Genomic DNA, 19,292 nt, shown 5'->3' with positions numbered 1-19,292 from the left:
CAGTATGAAAGACAGCTTGACTGGGGACAGCTCTGACTAAGAATGGCAGTCAGACCCAAGCTTCAGGTAAGCTAGCAGACTGATCCTGAAACCATGGTTCATGGACAGGAAGAGCCAGTTTCTGTTTCAGTCCAAAGACAGGAACAAACATCTCTTGACTACAGATAGTACTAGAGCCAGGAGTCCCTCCTGAAATGGAGAGCCCCATGGTGAACCCCATGGTGAGGAGCTGGGTGGGCTGTTTGACAGTCAGGAGCCACAGCTGATTGGAGCAGGCCAGGGACAAACAAGAGACCCCGCTGCCACCATCTGACAGTCAGATGCCTTCTTACCTCTCAGCTGCTCAGGTAGGTGAATGAAACACACCCATACACACAGGTATGCACACATGCACAAACTCTGGCTGGTGCAAACCCATACAAGAACCCTGGAATGCAGCAGGCTGTGTTGGGCAGTCCCCAGGGAAAAACAGTTCTGGGCTTTCAATTTGGTTCTAAGCCCCCAGTATCCTTGAACAAGCTCAAACGGCTGGCAGTGTACCAACTGAGAAAAGATGCAGGGAGATTCCCACCTTTCCAGATTCCTTTGAAACATGAAGAGAGGGGGGAGAGGTGATAAGACATCCCTCAGCTTTTGGTGGGCTTTCTCTTTTCTGTTTGATAGCTTTTCCCTGATTGGTCCCATTTTATATCTTATTTGCAAGCAAGCACATTCAACCAATCAGAGTTCACCTGGTCCAATATAAAAGAGTTAACCAAGCTCTGGACAGAGTCTCCTTGCAGCATGTTTTGAAGAAAAAGACAAAAAGGCTCCAGAGCCCAGCTCCTGGCTTCTGGGTCCTCTGTGGAGAAAGAAGGAAGACTGCCCTCGAGATTCAGAGGAGACAGTCCTGTAAGAGGCTTTCATGTCTGAGGGCACCAAAAGCCCTCTGGAACTGCAAGCTTGCTGACAATCTCCAGGCAGTGTCTTCAAGCCTGCCAAGGACAGGGGAGGCCTGTAACCTCTCTTGGTTGGCACCCTGCTGTCACTGAAGATCTCAGGGTTCCCACTTTCCTATTACGAGAATCTTCTTTAAGCACCCTTGTTCCCCCCTCTGTCTGCTCGCCCCATTCTTGGAGGCAGGGTGGGACAAGAACCCAAATATGAGAACCAACTGATCATCTTGATTTGACACTCATGACTGACCGAAGAAACAATTCCACCCACGTCTCATTTAGTGAGCCGAGTTTAGTGGTGTTACCTGCAAGAGCATGGGTGACTCACGACAGCTGAACCACTGAAAAGCCTGACCTGGCAGGAGCGACCACCCTCAGAATTTGTATTCCTGGAGCTCCCTGCACAACTTTCAGGAAGTTCCACTGGCAAGTCTCTTCCTCAGACGTTATCACTGCTTATTTGAGCTTGGGAAGGGGCCTCAGGGATATTATAGTTTCACGAGTCTTAGGAGTCTCCCCTTTCTCTCCAGAAGGTAATGTCACAATGCCAAAAAAGGAAGGCTTAGGATTGTGCCAGCCAGGACCTGTGCATGGGCACAATTCTGAATGATTAGCAAAACTCAGGCTCAGGTGCATTGACCATTCTCTTGGGCATGTGCCTATGCCCAGCCAATCAGAGTATCTCCTTGAGGCCAGATTGCTTCAAACAGATGCAGCTGTCCTAAGGGTGTCTAATAAAATCTCCACTTGGACACCTGCTGACCAAAGGGGCCACTTCCCTACGATGCAGCAGTCACCAGGGGCCTGATTTGGGGAGATGTGGAAGACAGGAGGGAAAGGAAGACAAGGAGAAGACAAGAGGAGATGACATGAGGAGGTGCTTATGACCCCACAGAATCATCTGGGTCCAGCCAAGAATGAGGTCAGATACTCTTGGACTTTAGTAAAAAGTCAACCAGCTCTCTCACCTACCCCACCATGTTACAAACAGAAGGGCATCTTTAAGAGACATGTCTGGATGTCCTTGGGGTAGATTATGAACATCAGGCAAGTCTCCTAGGGACAGGTGGTAGCTTTAGTTACCTGCTCGAGTGGAAGCTTCCCTCCACCTTCCCAGTGTTTGGGAGCTCCTGGGTACTGTCATTGCAAAGCCCCGGGACAGTCTAAAAATGAGTACAGGCCCCACCTAGGTACCCTGGGTCTCTCGGAGCCAGTATCTCACCTTTGTCCCCACCTTTGTCCCTGGTCTCCGCCAACATCAGCAACACTGGCTGATTGCTACCAGCCTGGGCCACACTGAAGAAACAACCATCTCCAGGGTTTGGGCCATGACCAGATCTGCCCTGTATTGTAGCTTGGGTCCAGCATAGCTTGAAGAAGACATTGTCTCTGAGAACCTCACTTTGGGAGACCCAGATGCCCAGCCAGGTGTGGCCTGTCATTTCATGGATAATCAGAGACCAAAGCAGCCACCTGCCAGAGATGTCAGCCACACAGCATCCCCAGTGGAGGTAGCTGTACTATTGCAGGTGCCTCCCATCAGCCTCCAGTGATCAGTCCTGTGGCCACCAAGAGTAAACCAAGTCAGCTTCCTGCTCCCCAAGGGCTGGCATCGCCATTCCTCTGCAGGCAGCCTGTCTTTGCTCCTGACTCATACAGGCTTCTCCTAGGTCTTCACATCGGCCCTGCTGCCTTGGTCACTCCTGCTTTCCTCATGCCTCTGGCCTGGTTTTCAGCCCAGCTCACTGCTTTGTCTTCTGCTGGAGCCGTGGCTGCTCTGGGACCCAGGAGAGATATAGCAAAACACCCTCTTGATCCAGAGTTGAGGGCTGGCCTTGAGCCTCTGCCACCCAGACCCCTTGACAGCCCTGCCTTCTATAAGATGCATGGCAATCAGACCCTGCTTGCCCTAATCATGCTTGATCACCCCGTGCAGGGGCACTGATTGCTGCTTTGAGAGGTTACCTCGCTCCTGGGTGGCAGGGATGGAGACCTTGGCAGCCTAACGAGGGTAATTGAGGCAGATCTGATTGTGCCTGAAAGTCGGGAGGGCTCAAGAGACATAAACGGGCCATGTCACACCCCAAACAGGACCACATTTGCTAAATCTGTTTCCCATGCAATTTCATGGTGATTACATTGACACCCCGGCCTCCGCTTTAAAAAAAAAAAAAAACCTGAGCAGGCTGTCAGGACAGACCAGCTGGGAATGGAGGAGCACTGATTGTGATTTATGGAATGCCACTGGAGTCCAGAAAGGACTGGAATGAGAGAGAAGCAGGCAGGCGTGCTTCAGAGCCCATGGAACCTCTGCTCCCTGGCCTTGTGCAGTGGGTGAACAGCACAGCAGGCATCATACTGGAGTCCTAGGTATCATGATCCTCCCACAGGGGTGGAGCACCTCCAACAATGGAGAGCTGCCTCCTTCAGTGCTATTGCACCCAACTCCACACAGCATTCTTCCCTGGTGAGAAGGGCAAGACTGGGCACCTGAGCCAAGTCATTCAACCCCATAAAACTGAATGAGTTTGCCCATGGGCTGTCCCACCCTAGGCTCCTTAGTGCAAGGCCATGGTAAAGAGAGACCCCTGGCACTAAGGAAATACTCCCAACTCTGTAGTAAGCAACCCAGGAACCCAAGGCCACAGCTCTGGGTCGTGCATGCACTTCTGGGTTGTCCTGAACCCTGGGACAGAATCTGCATTGTAGGTTAACAGGGCCTCAGGAGTCCAGCCTCATAGATGGATCTGGTCCCAATGAGGATTCCCCATGGTCCTGCCACACAGGACACCAGGAGGTTCCCCCTCTGTCCTTGCCTGGGTTCATATGTGAGGGCATGCTGTTCATGTTTTCAGGCATAGATGAAACTGATGTAGCACATGGGTCTCTTAGGTTTTTTGGGTGCATTGCCCCAGTGTGGAGCACAGACGTTTCAGAGTGCCTGCCACCACCTATGAGGTACTGCCCTGAGGATGTGGCAAACTCCTATTTCTGTGGTACTTCTTAGGTCCCTCCCTCGCTAGAATAAGACCCAGAGCCACAAGCTTTAGCAAAAATGTTTAATCTCTCCTTAATGTGTGTTTATTTACAAGTACTAAATCTGAAGAACCGTAAAATAGGAAATAGCCGTATATTTACACATCTGATGGCTGAGCTTGTCGGCTCTGCCGCTTCCAGAGAAGCAATGGCCGAGGCCTGGTCTACTCAGACCGTCCAAATGACTGTTTTTTTTTCGGGGGGGGGGGGGAAAGGGAGTGTTCTGCGGCATTAAAGGACAGCTAATCATGGGCTTCACCTTAAAAATAGCTTTCTCTCTCTAAATATATCTACTCTAGCTTGTGTAGCACCGATGTGAGCCACCAGATCCAAACTGGGGGAACTGGAGTAGGGGGTGGCGGTCGGGCCCCTCTGTGCCAACAGAGGGTGCTGGCCTGTGCCTGGAACTCAATGCTGTGCCTCTTGGGGACACATCAAGGCCCTAATCCCTGCTGCCCTCGTCAGCTGTCCAACCATAAGAGGGTGGGACAGCAGGAGAGCACAGGGCCAGCCCAAGGCATGTGGAAGCCAGGCACCTAGGCTCAGCTTTTAACAGCCTAGGCACTCCTGAGTCTGGGTTCAAAGGGGGAAAACCAGGCAGGAGGTTAGGGCTTTTGGGGACAGAGCCCACGGCAGGACGGCAGTGCCAAGAGTGTTAGGGCCAGGCTGGCTGGAGTAGTACTTGGCCACCTCCTTGGGCCTAGGACTACAGAGGTTGGCTCTGAGCATCTACCACCCAGTGCACAGTGGGCTCCAAACCCAGGCTATATCTAAGCTGGAGTGGAGCCCTTTGCAGGGTGCCACAGAGATGGGTGGCTCTTGAACACCAAGGCCAGTAGATGTCAGAGTCCAGTCCAGGAGTGGCAGAGTCCAGTCCAGGGAGGTGAGGCCTGGCCCTGATGGCTGTGCCGAGAAGATGCCTGGCGAGACCAGCTAGGGCAGCTCGCATGTAAACAGATACGCTAAAGTGCTTGCGAACAGATGCCCTGGGGAGGCTGCTCCAGGTGACCTCACCACCCACCTATGACACCCACATGGGCGTGGTGGCCTGGTAGGGTAGAGTGAGGCTGGCCCATTTTAAGGGAGCCTGGGGGCCTTGGGCAGGGTGGTAGGGCTGGACAGTGAAGGCGTTGAGCCTAGAAGCTGTGCGTGGTCCAGGCAGAGCTGGAAGAACTAGGGCTTCTATCTGAAGCCAACATCCAGGGAAGACTTTAGGGGAATTGAGACTCCCACCCAGGCACAGCCCGGAGGCATCAGAAGGAAGAGAGGGTTATATCCAAGGGAAAAACCCCAGGCAACAGGGGCTGCTGAGAAACGTTATATCCAAGTTGGCTAGACTTGGCTCTGACCCCAGTATCAGCCCAAAGAGTGAGCCACAGAGACACTTGACCAGAGCTCAAGGCCTAGGGTGCCCAGGCCCCTTGACAACCTTGGAGGAGGAGCTCCCTGAGTCCTTGCACCTGCCCCATAGCAACCTAAAGGCGCAGCTCTAAACTGACCTCCAACCTGTCCCATCTGGCTCCCCAGCTTGGAATGTGAGGGAGTACAAGGCTAGCAGCCCATGGACATGGGGTACGTTGTCTCCAGCACTGAGGCTGGGCCTGGCCACATTTAGCTGTCCCTTAAAATCCATTATTATCTTTAGTACCATCGAAAAAGTGAACTTGAAAAGAGGATAGGCCGCTTGCTTGCTTTTCCAATGACTAATTAATTTAAAAAACATTAAAAAAAGGGTCTAACCACCTCTAGTATTCAACACTTGCAGCTCGAAAAGATCAACTCAGACTAAACGCTAGCACAGTCATGCAGGTCCGCAGCCTCTGTGCCCGAAGTTTGGGCACCCGGTAGCTTGGGCAGGGGCTTCTTCCGTCTGTGGGAAGCAGAGGCCACATCAGATGGCAGCTCCAGGACCCTTGGCTTTGCTCTCTTCCACCTGGGTTCCTCCTGAATTGCCTTTCTGTGTCTCCTCCCTCAAGTAACTGTACAGCACCCCACTGGGGCTGGGGCCACATATATATATATACATATACATATATATATATATGTACAGGGTCCATTAAAAATGTGTTCTGTTGCTCGTTGTGGGCAAAGGTGGACACAGCTGACCTCCGGTCCCTTGGGTCACTGTCCATGGCCAGCAGGATGGCAGAAGTACCCGGCCCTACCCCTAGGGCAGAATGCAGTAGGATTTCTTGTTCCCTTAAAAAGCAGTACCCAGATGTCCCACTGCGGGGGGCCAGGACACTGCTGAGATGCCGGACTGGAAGCCACTGGGGAGTGTCAGGAGCAGGGAGGAGAGAGGGTGGTAGGACAGCGGTCTGCTACCCTCCTGAGCTCCACGGTGGGCAGAGCCAGGAGCAGGAGCGGGGAATAAATAATGGGAACATGCACTCTGACTGGAGCCCCAGGCCCGGAGGCTCCCAGAGGCACAGCCCTGAGGACAGAGAGGGGTTTGCCTAGCCGTTGTCCGCATGTCACTCAGGAGTGGGGTCTGCAGCCCCTCCATAGGAGGGGAGTAGAGCCTCTCCCCAACAGAAGGATGTGGCGCTCCAGCCTTGGCCCGCGCAGAGCACGCGGTGAATCTGAGGGTGGTGGCAAGCACGGGGTGCTGGAGTAGAGGCTAGCGGGACAGCCCCAGGCTGTGGCTCTCTTTGCCCAGCCCTTGGTATCTCACCTCTCCCTCAGACTCTGCCCGCTGGTAGCAGCTGGAGAAGCCAGGAACTGCAAACTGGTCCAGTCCCTTGTCCTGGTGCCCTCCCTTCGGAGGGCCTGGCCTTCTATCTCGGCCCCTCAGAGGCCACCTCTCTCCCAGGAAGGCCACCAGCAGCTCTTGCCAAGCAGCAAATATCCTTGGGCAGAACCAGCCCTGCTTTGCAATCCTTGCCCCAGGGCAGCAAGCCCTAGGCACAGAGGTGGCTCAGCAGGACCCTCACATCCACAGCGATAAAAGTCAACCCTGCACGGCAGGGAGAGGAAGGCGAGGGCCAGGACCCAACTGCAGCCCCCACACCTGGCACTCTGTATAGGTGAGCCAAGGGCTGTTTCCTGGATCCCCCTTGCTGCCCTCCTGCTCTGCCTCCTGCTGGGTGGTCACTTCTAGGGCTCAGCTGCTCAGGGCCATCGTGTCCACCACCTGCTCCAGTTTGCTCCGAAGCCGCTGCCTTCGTGCCTGCTCATCTTTTTCCAGCGCTACCAGAATCTGCGGAGGACCAGGGTGGGACAGGGACAGGGTTAGGGCTGACTACCCGCACACATGGGCTGAAAGCTCTCAGGAAAGCCTGCCTGGGTAACACAAATGACATTGCTATGCCTAGTGGGGATTTGGGGACCAGTCAAGACCTGACTCTATCAGTTCCTAGCTGTGAAAACATTTCTGATCCTGAGTCCTACAGCGTTCCAGGGTGAGCCCCCAAGACCATCACTTCTACCCTTATCCGCTATACCAACAGGCTCTGACTCCTGACTACGGCCTCTCCCACCCCACCCCGCCCCGCCTTCCTGGGTGTCTACAGCAGCGCCCTACTCCTTGCCGTCAGTTGTGGCATGGTCACTGCTCTCTCCTGTTGCTGGATTTCTTATGGCCTTAGGTTGTCTTCTTGAGGATCACACCTCTACCTATAGCCATCAGGCTTCCCAAACCCCAGGCTATGTGGGAGCCCAGGCTCGGTGTCCCATCCTATGCTCTCAGTCACTACATCCTATGAACCCTTCCATGCCTGGTTTGGTGCCTAGAGCCCTTCTGAGCCCATAGGCCCATGGCCTTAGACCCGTCTCTGTGGCTACCCACTTCCAGAAAGGCTACCAGGCTATCCACCTCACTGGCTCAGCCCAGCCAACAGACCTCCCTGCTTCTAGACCTGTAACAATCCATCTAGCTCAGGAACACAGCCAAGTCCAAAGCCTCCACACCCAGGTCACCCAGGCGTGTCTACATTTCCTGTCGGTCCCCAGGTGGGCCTTATTAGTTCAGCCATGTGGACTCTAGCGATCTTAACCAGCCAGGTCCACTCTGTCTTAGTGCCTTGGCACTGTCCACACATGCCCAGCCCCTGGCCATTTGCACCCATATGCTCTAGCCCAGAGTAGAGATGAGTCACCTCAAAGATGAGCCAGGGACCTGTTCCTTGGTAAAGGACAAGGAGCTTCCTAGGAGACCCACTCCAAGTCCGACAACACTGACAGCTTCTGCCTAGCCCCAGAGATATTACCTAGCCCAATAAACTCTGTTATAGACCCACAGCTGTAACAACATCCTTGGAAGATACTGTCACCTTAACTCTCCACCCTGCCCCAGAGACATAATATGCATCCATAATCTCTGCTCTCCTTATAGTCCCAGAAATAGCTAGGTGGTCAGGTACAGAAGCCAAAGCAAGTATTGGGTCAGTTCTGAGATACAGGTGGAGCCAGGAGTTGGGGTGGGGGTGGGGGCTCACCTCATCCTTGTACTTGGCAATGTAAGAATAGATCTCATGCAGGGCACTCATGCTGTTGAATTGGCTAAGATGTAGTCGGGACTGCTCTGCCAGGTAGGCGCTCATGTCTTGATCACTGATGGCGGGCATCTTGGCAATGTCAGCATAGTACCTGACAGTAGGTGGCAGGGTCAACATGGTGGGCTTACAGGGCCTACCCACCCACCAACCTCTGGCCTGAGCCCGCACAACCTCTGCTGGCCACCCACCTTTCGACCCAGCTCTTGTAGTTGGGGATGTCCTTAGCATAGAGCAACTTGTTGGAGGGTGAGTCTTTGCCCAGCTTGTGCTCTGACGTGGAGCAGGAGTCCATGAACGTCTGTGCCACCACGGAGAGACAGGCATCCGTTATGCTGTTCTTGTGGATGTCAAACACAAACTGTGGGTTCTTGATCACGTTCACCCAGAAGCGCAGGGGCAGGCTGTGGACAAGCAGGCCCAAGACTGCTTAGAGGGACCCCTCTGTACCCCATTTTCCTTCTGTACAGCAGGTAGAAGCGTGGCCAACCACCCCATAGGCCTGACCCTGTCCTCCAGATAATGAGTGGATGTCTACATATCTAAGTGGGGCAGGGGAAGACCCTTAACCCACAGGCCAGACAGGACAAGCTGCCCACAACCTGGCAACTCCCAGAGCATCATTCCACATGTCTAGCTTACGTGCAGGGGGCATTCCTGACATCTGCACACTGGCTTATATCCCTGCTTCCGTGCTCAGCCCCTGCCTGAGGACATCCGTCTTAATATCCACTCTCTATGCCCCACAACACCGTACACAGCCTTGGCCAAGCACCCAATTATCACACATGCTGTTCAAACAGAAACTAAATGAAACTGAAGACTGAAGTTGTTGGTGACCATAGGCATGTGCCAAAAAGTGGTAACTCCACATGGCTGAGGCAGCTGCTCTAGAGTAAATCTAGAGGATTCCGTACAGCAGGGCGATCATCCCGGCCAGTGCTGCCACACAGCAGTCCCTCCTTTGCTGGCCCCTGACAGGCAGCATTGATGTAGCTGGGGTTTGGGTTCCCACAGTCCTGGAGGGAGGCAGCACATAAAAGCCAAAAGGAACGGTGAGAGGGAAAAGGAGGGGCACAGGGCTCTGCGCTGAGGCCAGAGCCATCCAGCATAGCATGCTGAGGGACAGGAGACTAGCGAAGCTGATGACCAACTGCACTTAGAGGCCAGAGCACGGCTCCAGGGAGTAAGGAGTTGACAAGGTATGGGTATGCTCTGGTGGGAATTTTACAGTAGGGTGGGGTCCTAGAGGGGAAGGAAGGGTCTGGAGACAGTGTCCCACCTTGCCAGGGAGGAAAACCAAGGGACCAGTCTTCAGTCTAAGTGGCCTTCCTCTAAACTTGTGAGTTATTATGGGGGTGAGAAGACCGCACATGGGCGGAGCTAGCGGGGTCAGGGCTGCACATAGAAGCCCTTAACTATGCCTGTTGGCCAAAACCAGAGAATATCGAGCAGCAAGAGGCTGTGGGGTCCACAGCTAGGCTGCAGGCAGCTAAGGTTGGTTCACAAGTGTAGGTGGTCTATGCTAGGAAAAGGTAGGTCAGGACTGACACAATGGGAGCCATGGGAAGCGCAGAAGTGAATCCATTGGAGTCCGGGGGGGGGGGGGGGGGCCTCAACTCTTACCTGCCGTATAGAGCTCCACACTTAATGCCACATGACCTCAGAGTGGCCTTTTAGAGCCATCTCTATCCCCAGATGCCAGCATAACACATCATTGAGTAGAGGCTTATGCTAGCAATATCACTTCCTCTATGCTATCAATTGGCTCGAGCTCACTAAGCTGTTCCTTGCATGGCAGCCCCTCACCCAAGCAATTCCTGTAGATTTAGAGTTGTAGGGTTGTGACAGGATCCAGGGCGATCCTGGCACTGTAAGGCCTGGCCCACTCTGCCTTGCCCATGGCAGTCCCATCCCTGGTGCATGCCCACCACCAGTCGCACCAATTGCTCTTCCAGGTATGGCGCACATCAGAGTCATGGATCTGGTGTTTGTCGGCCTGCTCATCCAAGAAGTCAAACATGTACTTGATGGCCAGAGGCAGGGCAGAGCCACGGTGCGCTGTGCTGAAGATGGTCTCAAACAGGTCATCCACGAACTTCTGCAGCGTTCCCTGCAGGGTGAGGTACTGTGCTTCAGAGCTGCCCAGGGCACCAACTTCCTAGATGACCTTGACAGGTCTGCAGGAACTCTGAATTTGGCTACCTCAATACACCTACCTTGGTGGCCAGCAGCCTTGTCAGGTAGATTTCTGAGACCATCTTGCTGCCACGATCACCCTCGCGTTGGTCCAGGTGGTCATGGTTCTTTACCAGGTGCCACAGTTTTGTGCCACTTTCCAGGTCTGGCGTGATCATGGGTGTTCGTGAGCGTAGGCTGTCGGGGCTACTGGCTGTACGCAGCATGCTCTCTGCAGGAATAGCCTGTCAGCTGGCAGGGCCATTTCCCTTACCCGTGGCCAGACCCCACCCAGACAGTTTTCCTTCAGATTCTGGGGCACCAAGCCTCCTTCCAGGTAAGTTGGGAATAACCACTGTGGCTACATGAGCAGCATGAAGCTGCTTGGTGACAGTCTATGGGGAAAGACACTGCTTCAGAACTGAGGGAAGGCCACAGCACTTCCTTTAATCCTGACATCCAAGACACTATGGCAGAACACTAGGCGGAAGGCATCCAATCCAGGTCCGCCGCCCACCCACTACCTGGCTACAACCCTGCTAGACCCTCACCGTATCTGCTGAGAGACTTAGTGAAGGTAGAGGAGTTGGAGATGTTGTAGGCAGATGTCTGCTTGGGTACTAGTGCCACCGATGAGCCATCTGTCACCTGTGAGCAGATGTCAAAGATATGAGTTACCAGGGTGCCAAGATGTCCTACCTAACATGGGGGACCTGAAGACACCCTTCGTTCTGCCCCTGGAGGCAAGTCATGCCACCACTCTGAGTCTCCACCAAGACGGTTCCAGAGCATATACCCTTAGGCATGGCACAGTCCACACCTGGCTGGGCATGTTCCAGTTTAAGAAAACTTCCAGAGTTGGGTGGCCTGCGCCCTGGATGGTAGGGCCACCTGATAGTGAGCCAGTGTGTTCAGAGTTGGGTGGCCTGGTCCCTGGACAGTAGGGTCACCTGATAGTGAGCCAGTGTGTTCAGCCTCTTCCAGTCGTTGTCAATTTTGGTGGTGACGTCCTCGTCCTGAAGGATGATGCGTGCCATGCGGCCCTGGCGCCACTCTACAGGAAGTAGGGTAGTGGAAGTGGCCTTCCTTCCTTCCCTCCCTCCCTTCCTCCCACCCAAGCTCCTCATTCTGCTGGTACACAGAACAAAGGAGTGGGGAAGCCATGAAAGCAGGGAGGGGCTTGCTCTGCACTTGGGGGAAGAGCCTGCATAGAGTAATCAGCTGAGGCCTCTCCATTCACTGATAGCTCCATTCCCTGGCTCAGAGTTGGTACAGTTATGGGCTGGCCCTTCATCTGCTACCTGGATGAGCCTAAGAGGCAGACCTTGTTTCACCCAGATCCAGGCCAAGCCTTTCCAGTCATGTCTGTCATAGGATCCCCTCTCTCAACTTCCCCCAATGCAAAGGCCTGTCCCCCTCAACCCTAACAGCCCTGACTTCACAGAGAATATCAAACTCATGGCTTGCCTCTTTTCTCACTCACCCAGGTCCATGTCCCCAGCCTTGGGCCGCTGTGAGTAAGGCACACCCTTGTATACAGCATCCAGTAGCTTCTCCTTGACCTGTGTCACGGTGTCGCAGTTCAGCCCCTTCACAGGAACCTCAGGCGCGTTCTCATTCTCGGGGTTCACACAGTTCAGGGTCTGTGTGTGAGGAGGGTGGTAAGGCAGTCTTAGCCCCACCCCTTGCTTCTGCCAGTCCTGCTCACTCAATTCAGTGTCATTCGAAGGGGAAGACCCAGGACTGGGGGCTCACCAGGGTCTTGTAGTCAATCTGCTGCCGGATGAGCTTGTCCTCACTCAGAGAGTAGCGGGCCTCCCCTGTGATGGCATCAATGGGGCCCTTTTCCATCTGCTGCTTGATGGCACAGTACAGCATGAAGAGCGGCTCCCCAGCACACTCCTGTGTAGATGGTAGGGTGTGAGCTGGGGCCAGGACCTAGTCAGCTGCTTCCAACAGCTCCATCTCTTCTCTTATGAGGCAAGCCTGTCTCTGAAGCCAACACCGGGTGAGGCAATCTAGTGAGCAACAACCCCAGTGTCCTTGTGACACAGATATGGAAATCTTTGATAAGGATGAGGTACCAGTTAAGGACAGGCGTGCATGGACAACATGCTCATGGAAGGAAGAGCAAGGCAGGTGGACCCCTGCCCTCGGCGCACACCAGATCCTTCTGCTGGATGTCTAGGGACCCACCTAGACACAAGTCTAGCACCCCACTAACACCCTGCTTCACATGATCATCTACAGAAACACGCTGACTCCTGAGGCTCCACACCAACAAGGGGCAAAGGAACCCACAGCCTTATGCCAAGAATAAATGGGGGCTACCAGGGTGCCTCTGAGCACTTGGTAAGGACCTGGCACTGTCCCTGCCTCCAGCTACCTGTCATCTGGCTCCCCTCAATACAAGTGTGAACCATATCTAGGCCCCACCCCAGAGCCTTTGCCCCGTCACTATACTCCCCTTAGGTTCTCCCAAGTCCTGGATTGAGGCAGGCAGTTTTGAGAGCCGCAGCACAGTGCTGAGAGTTAATCACTGCTGAGTGAGCTGAATGAAGGAGAAGCTATCACAGGGAAAGCTCACATTGCTCAGCAAGGGGAGGGGAGCAGCTGGCTGGAGCTCAGGGTGGTCCCATGGCCCTGAATGCCCAACCCTGACTGCTGGCATCACTCGTCACAGTGGCCACTGGCTGGCTGAGAATGCCCAGGCAGGAGGTGGCCCAGGTGGGTCCTTGGCAAGCCCACAGTGACTCTGCTCCTGGACCCAGATGCTCTAGACCCTTGTTAGCATCTGAGGTAATTAAAGAGACAGCTGCTAAGGACCGGCCAGGAGCATAGATCATCCGAGACCTCAGATCATCCGAGACCTTCCGACAACACTCCTGTCTTTGAAATTATGTTTCATTTGCAAACTTGGCTTCATTAAGTCAGCCAGGGAGGAGGAGGGAGGGGGAGCAGGTTGGGACTCAGAGCCATCAAAGCTGCCTCTTTCGGCAAACACTACCTCATAGCATTCCCCAGATTAGATGTCTGCCCTGGGGTTCCTAAGCACAGTAAAAGGAGCAGAGGAGGCAGGCAAGATGCCCGAAGCCTTGAATGTAGACCCACCCAACCCTAATGCATCTGCCCTGGAAAAGCCAGGGCTTCTTAGCAAAAACTCCGACTCAGCCAGGCAGTTCACCAGACCCTGAAGGCAGCCATTCCCCACTGCCAGCCCACACCATCGCTTTCACCAGGTCTGCCAAGACTGTGAAAGAACAATCAGAGATGAGAGCCCAGAAAGGAGGCGGGCCCAGAAAGAAGCTGTCCTAAGCCCAAGGCCTTCCTCTCTCTGGCCCTATTTCCTTGTCCCATGACAAGGAGAACATGGGGCCTCAGCTTCCTCTCAACCCTGTTGAGGTGGAGAGAATGGCCCTTTCATACAGAGAGGCAACAGAGCAGCAGCTTGCCCATCTGCAAGGAAGGCAAGGCAGATCCCTACCTCATGCCTCATGCATCTCTAGCCTAGGAGCTGCAAACGATGGGATGCTGGTATTTAAAACAAGACCAACACAACAACAAACCTACCATATACTAAAGAAAATAACTAGAAAACATGCAAATGTTGCTTCAAAGAAGATGAAAAGTGGCCAATCAAGCAAGAGGTTTAACTTGCTAATAAATGCCACCGAAGCAGCTTGCTGTCCGTCCACATGTGCTCATCTATGGTGATGGAGTCAGTGGCCCCCAGGCCAGGAAAGAGTCTTGGAGTCAGCACATCTGATGTGGCAAATGAGTATGCCTGGTCACCTATGGTCACTCTGGAAGCCCACCACAGCAGACAGCTACACCGGAAGCTGGCTGTGTTGGGGAAGAATTCAGATTCTCCTATCACCTGCCAATGTGACAGAGGACAGTGAAACTGACAACACAGTGGTCACACTGTGGAACACTATGCAGCTGCCAAGAGGGCAAATACCATGTGCCAACTTACCTGAAAACATGGGCCTAGCCCTACCTGGGGTGGGGACTGGAGGGAGTGGAGCATGACACAAAGCACATGGTGTGACAGAGAAGAAAGCCCTGAGGAGCAAGGGGCCCCAGCACCAGGCGTTAGTGTGAAAAGCACTCAGGACGGGGTGAGGCGTGGGAGGCTGAGGCAGGAGGGTCACTTAAGCCAGAAAGCAGACCAGAGTGACAATGCAGCCAGAACGCAAAACCAACATTTGAACAAAACCTGTTCCTCTACCTGTGGACATTTGCTTCATTTCAGAAACCTGCCTAGGATAACGCACACTGAATATGGCTGTGACCACCAGAGCCGAGCGTTGCCTCTTTACCCACAGATGTTGTTGACAGTGTAGTGACAGGCAGAGCAAACTACCTGGCTCATGCATTCTCATCACCAGTGATCTGTGGGGCAGGGATTGGGCTCAGACCCTGCCCATGTGCAAACTCATGAAGCCTGAGACCGAACCCCCATGCATTTCCTCCCCAGTACAAACTGAGCTGTGTGTGTGGTGCGGTTATGCAGGACAGAGGTGGACATCCCAGCTGTACGAAGACACCGTTCATACTTCTCAGAGTGGCTTATGACCTGCACTTCAACAGTTTTCTACTGCGTCCTGTGGACTGTAGCTAACCACAAGCAACTGACCCAAAGGCAAGCCCGGTGGCTGCGCAGGGTCATATAGACCCGTCCACAGACAGGTCTGCAGCCACGTGGGTGGATTTAACCAGTCGTGCAAGGCTGCAATGGACAATTCCACTTGATTCAGAGGCAGAAACTACAAAGGGGGTACAGTGGAGGGAAGGAGAGGGATAGGAAACATTTCATGACGGCATAGTTCAGGTTTACAAGACGAACAGTGCAGATGGCAGGTACCTGTACACTGTAGACACTCAGGAGACTGAGGCATGAAGGGCATGAGTTTAAGGCCAGCCTGGGCTATTTAGGGAGGCCTTATCTCAAATAATAAGACAAGGGTTGGTGAGATGACTCAGTAAGTGAAGAAACCTGCTGCCAACTCTGACAACAGAGACAGGGTGGAAGGAAAGAACCAATCCTGCACGCTGTCCTGACTGCACATACACACGGTGGTACACACCACAGAATGAAGAAATAGAAATGTCTTTTTAAAAAGTTTAAATGGTGGTGAATTTTTGAATTACGTATATTTTAATCCAATAAAACAGTTTTTAAGTCTTAGCATGTTAAAGAGAGACCAGCCGTTGAGCTATGGAAAGATGGAGGGACTTGTCTCATGAATGAAAGCAATGGCTCTGGAAAGCTATGCCGTATGTGACACAGCCTTAGAGGCCAGAGAAGGCAGAACTGGCAGCAGGAGGGTCTGGTGCCAGCGCAGGGAGGGAGGCACTGAGGGCACCCTCTCGCAGCACCACACGGCAAAGCCTGTTAAGAGGCCTATGTGTGGCTCAGTGGCCACAGACAGAGACGGAACAGGCCTAGGCCAACCTGGGCCTACTCCTGGGGCAGGTTATTCTCCAGGAGCAAGGCTCCAGAATGGCCGCCTGTGGCCTGGCCTTGGTATGTGAAATTTCAGTTCCCACTGCCCAGCAAAAAGGCCACGCAAACCCAGAGCTGAGAGGAAACCCCAAGCTCCCTGCCCAGGGCCTAAAAGTGGACTTGGAGTAGGGTGGCCCACTGTTTCCCTTAAGCTCTGCTTCCTCCCTTTTGTACCCCTCTTCCTGCTGCTCCCTCAGCTGTCGTGTCCCCCACCCCCACCATCATTCCCACATCCCTGAGTGCCCTGAGAGGCCAATGCCCCTCCATGAGGCTGTCCCAGACATCTGACAGGCTCAGCTCCCTTTGCCCCACAGTGACAGCTGCAGGGCCAGCTCTACCAGCTTCCAGAGGCAGCTGGCCTCCCCACATTGTAGCAGTCGGCACTCCAGAGCTGGCTCAGGATCTGAGACCCAGTGGGGTGGACTGCACCCGCTTCTTGGTGTGGAAAATGAGGGTCAAACAGGGCCAGCACGCGTCAAGACCCAGCACGGCACAGCTGCTGGAATGCCTTAGCCTTTGCTCTGCCTTGCTTCTTCTGGTCCACAGAGTCTGCTTTAATGAGCATGTAAATAACTGTCCACAGGGCAGCAGTTTCATAGGAGATATGCCCATTAACTATCATGGGGCTGCTGTGCACACAGACTCCCTTCTCCCCAGCTACCCCTGTGCCTCCAGGTCACTTTGCTGCATCTCTGGTCCTTCAGGCCTCCTGACTCACTCCTCACAACCACTGCTGTCTCTTACTACCATCTCTTACCTACTTCCTCTCCACACCCCCTCCCCCAACCCAGGCAGGCAAAGACATCCCACCAGGGAGGGATCATGTGCTGACCCTTCTGGGTCAACCAGTCAGAGATCAGCAGCAGCCTACTGGGAGAGGACTGTCCAGGGATGGCACCAGTCCATCTCTGCCCAGCTGCGCTGCTGGTTACTATATCCAGAGTACTGGCCAGGGCTGATACGCACAGGTTATGCTGCCTGGGTGACTGATTACCACCACTTGCAGCATGTATCCCATTGACCATGAGGTTAGGGGAAACCAGAAAGCTTCTCAAGATTGTATGATAACCCAGTTCAACCCACAAGCCCACCCTGGCACCTGATGGGCTTTGAGGGCTTTAGGGAGCCAGAAGCCTAGTGTGGACTCACACTCTACCACAGACTGCACACAGAGCTCTTGAGGGCCAGTGTCAGACCCTCAGAAGCCCGTTTAGGTGCAGTCCCCATCCTGAGCCTGGCAGCAAGCTCCAGGCATCAAACAGAGATCCAAGCTCATATCCAAACTCCAGCCTGAGCACTAACTTCAGAGTGTGAATGCCTACCCTACTTCTGGAGGTGGCAAGGGTCAGCACAGGAAACAGGAGCAAGGGATCGGGGTTGCTGGGCTGGGACACTCACACCTGGGCTCTGGCCTTTGTACCATGTGGACATTTGTCTTCTACCCCACTCCACCCTGCTCTCCATTCACTAGGCCCGAGGCTTAGCTGCCCCTACATGGAGCCACCTACCTTGAGGAACTTATACAAAAGGAAGGTGAACCAGTTGGTTAGCATCTTCTCTGCCACTGATTCAGTCCTGTGGGAAGAGCAGCAGATGGGAGAGTGGAGTCATTTCTACCATCCAGCAGGCACAGGTCCCCACAACTCCCATAGTGACCATACCCACAGGCCAGGCTTCCATCACTGTACCTCCGCAACAGCAGTTTGGGGTGGTTCTTGCTTTCCAGGTTCTTCTCAATGAGGTCAGAAAGCAACTGCTTAAGCACGCCCGTGGCATACTCCATCTCACCCTGCAGGGCTGTCATGATGAGGGAGGCCACGTTCCCACGGTCACGCATGGAGAAGCTACGCTGGGCCTCCAGTGTACGGATGAAGGTCAACAGGAAGTGCTTCTTGGTCAGCAGCTGTCCAAACAGTGTCAGCGACTTCTCCACATTGGCCTGCACCTGGAGGGCACACGGTCCTGACAGCTAAGGCAGGGAAAAGGCCAGGTTGCCCACACTGCACAGTGGAGCTCAGCACCTAGATCCTCCAAGAGCCCCAGGCAGGTAAATTGTAGAAAGTGCCACAGAGCCTAGGCATGGAGAGGAACCAGGATCCCAGGCTAAAGGGCAGTTAGCTTGGGTGAGGCCTGGGGCACTGCTCTATGCCTAGAATCTCCTTTCTGCCTCCTGAAGTACTTGTGTCACCCAGAGGAAGCCACCTGTCCAGAAATCAGGCCCCTGCCTCAAAGCTCAGGGTCCCAATCCTGAGCAGGCATCAATGTGGGTCTGACCCCATACTCCCTAACCTTTCTCTAGAAGGCCATACCAGCCCCCATTCCCTTGGCTGTCCACTGGTCATGCCCTTGGCTGCCCAGCAGCCCCCAGAACCTCTGAGCTGGCAATCCTACCTCCATCTCCTTCAGTACAGGATGGTCCTCAATGCCAGGGAACAGCACTCGCATGGCATAAGTACGGTAGTCAAGGAATGGTATGCCAGCACCATCCAGGTCACTGGTCAGTTCATGGATGTCCGTCTGTAGCTCTGCAAAGGCTGTGGCCAGATGTGGGGTCAGGGGCAATGTGGGGTAAGGGCAGCATTTCTGAGACTCCCCTCACCCTTCGCTGTTCCAGCCTTCCTGCTGTCTGGCTAGGATCACTGGTCCTGACCTTAAAGAAACCAACCAATGTACTTTTCTGTGCCTCAGTTTCCCTAGTTTAAGACAAAATTCTCTCAACACCACTATTTCGCCTCTGCCACCTTCCTGGGACTGAGCCAGAGCCAGTTAGTAGGACAAGATAGGGTCAGTGGTAGTGACTACCCCAAGTTTTGGTCTCACCCCCCTGCTGACCTTCCTTGCACTCAAGGGCCACACGTGACTCCAGGTTGTCCATTTGGAGTTGCAGTCTCTTGAGGGTACGGTCAGCATCCCGGGACTTGCGTTTGTAGGCAATGAGCACGGCCACGATGACCAGAAGCAAGAGGCCACCACCCCCACCGATACCCACGATGGCTGGCAGTGTAAGCAGGCTATCCGAGTACACCTGCAGCATCCCAGGTGAGAACTCAAAGCCGCCGGCCCGCACCTGCCAGATGGGATATGCGTGCTCAGAGGGTATCAGTCCCTCAGAGCTTGAAGCCTCTGTCCAGCGGCCTTTAA

The 19,292-nt window shown here is 54.0% G+C and overlaps 1 protein-coding gene across 2 annotated transcripts in view; it reads right to left on the bottom strand.

The window, feature by feature from the left end:
* Positions 1–3,979: 3,979 nt before the first annotated feature.
* Positions 3,980–19,292, bottom strand: part of Plxna1 (plexin A1) — a 41,295-nt gene continuing 25,982 nt past the window's right edge. The window contains exons 19-31 of one of the 2 annotated variants that reach the window (XM_038319944.1): positions 18,984–19,218; positions 18,543–18,685; positions 17,840–18,120; positions 17,660–17,726; positions 12,398–12,544; positions 12,126–12,285; positions 11,593–11,696; positions 11,194–11,290; positions 10,684–10,874; positions 10,408–10,577; positions 8,656–8,868; positions 8,408–8,558; positions 3,980–7,170 (exon numbers count right to left, since the gene is read on the bottom strand). In XM_038319944.1, coding sequence (XP_038175872.1) covers positions 7,075–7,170; positions 8,408–8,558; positions 8,656–8,868; positions 10,408–10,577; positions 10,684–10,874; positions 11,194–11,290; positions 11,593–11,696; positions 12,126–12,285; positions 12,398–12,544; positions 17,660–17,726; positions 17,840–18,120; positions 18,543–18,685; positions 18,984–19,218 — 2,055 coding nt within the window. In that variant the 3' untranslated portion in view covers positions 3,980–7,074. The remainder of the gene's footprint in view (positions 7,171–8,407; positions 8,559–8,655; positions 8,869–10,407; positions 10,578–10,683; positions 10,875–11,193; positions 11,291–11,592; positions 11,697–12,125; positions 12,286–12,397; positions 12,545–17,659; positions 17,727–17,839; positions 18,121–18,542; positions 18,686–18,983; positions 19,219–19,292) is intronic. The other variant, XM_038319945.1, reaches the window with a different exon arrangement.

The sequence above is a fragment of the Arvicola amphibius genome, chromosome 2 (genome assembly GCF_903992535.2).
Source record: "Arvicola amphibius chromosome 2, mArvAmp1.2, whole genome shotgun sequence".
Taxonomy (NCBI): domain Eukaryota; kingdom Metazoa; phylum Chordata; class Mammalia; order Rodentia; family Cricetidae; genus Arvicola; species Arvicola amphibius.
This window is presented reverse-complemented; position numbering and strand designations above follow the sequence as displayed.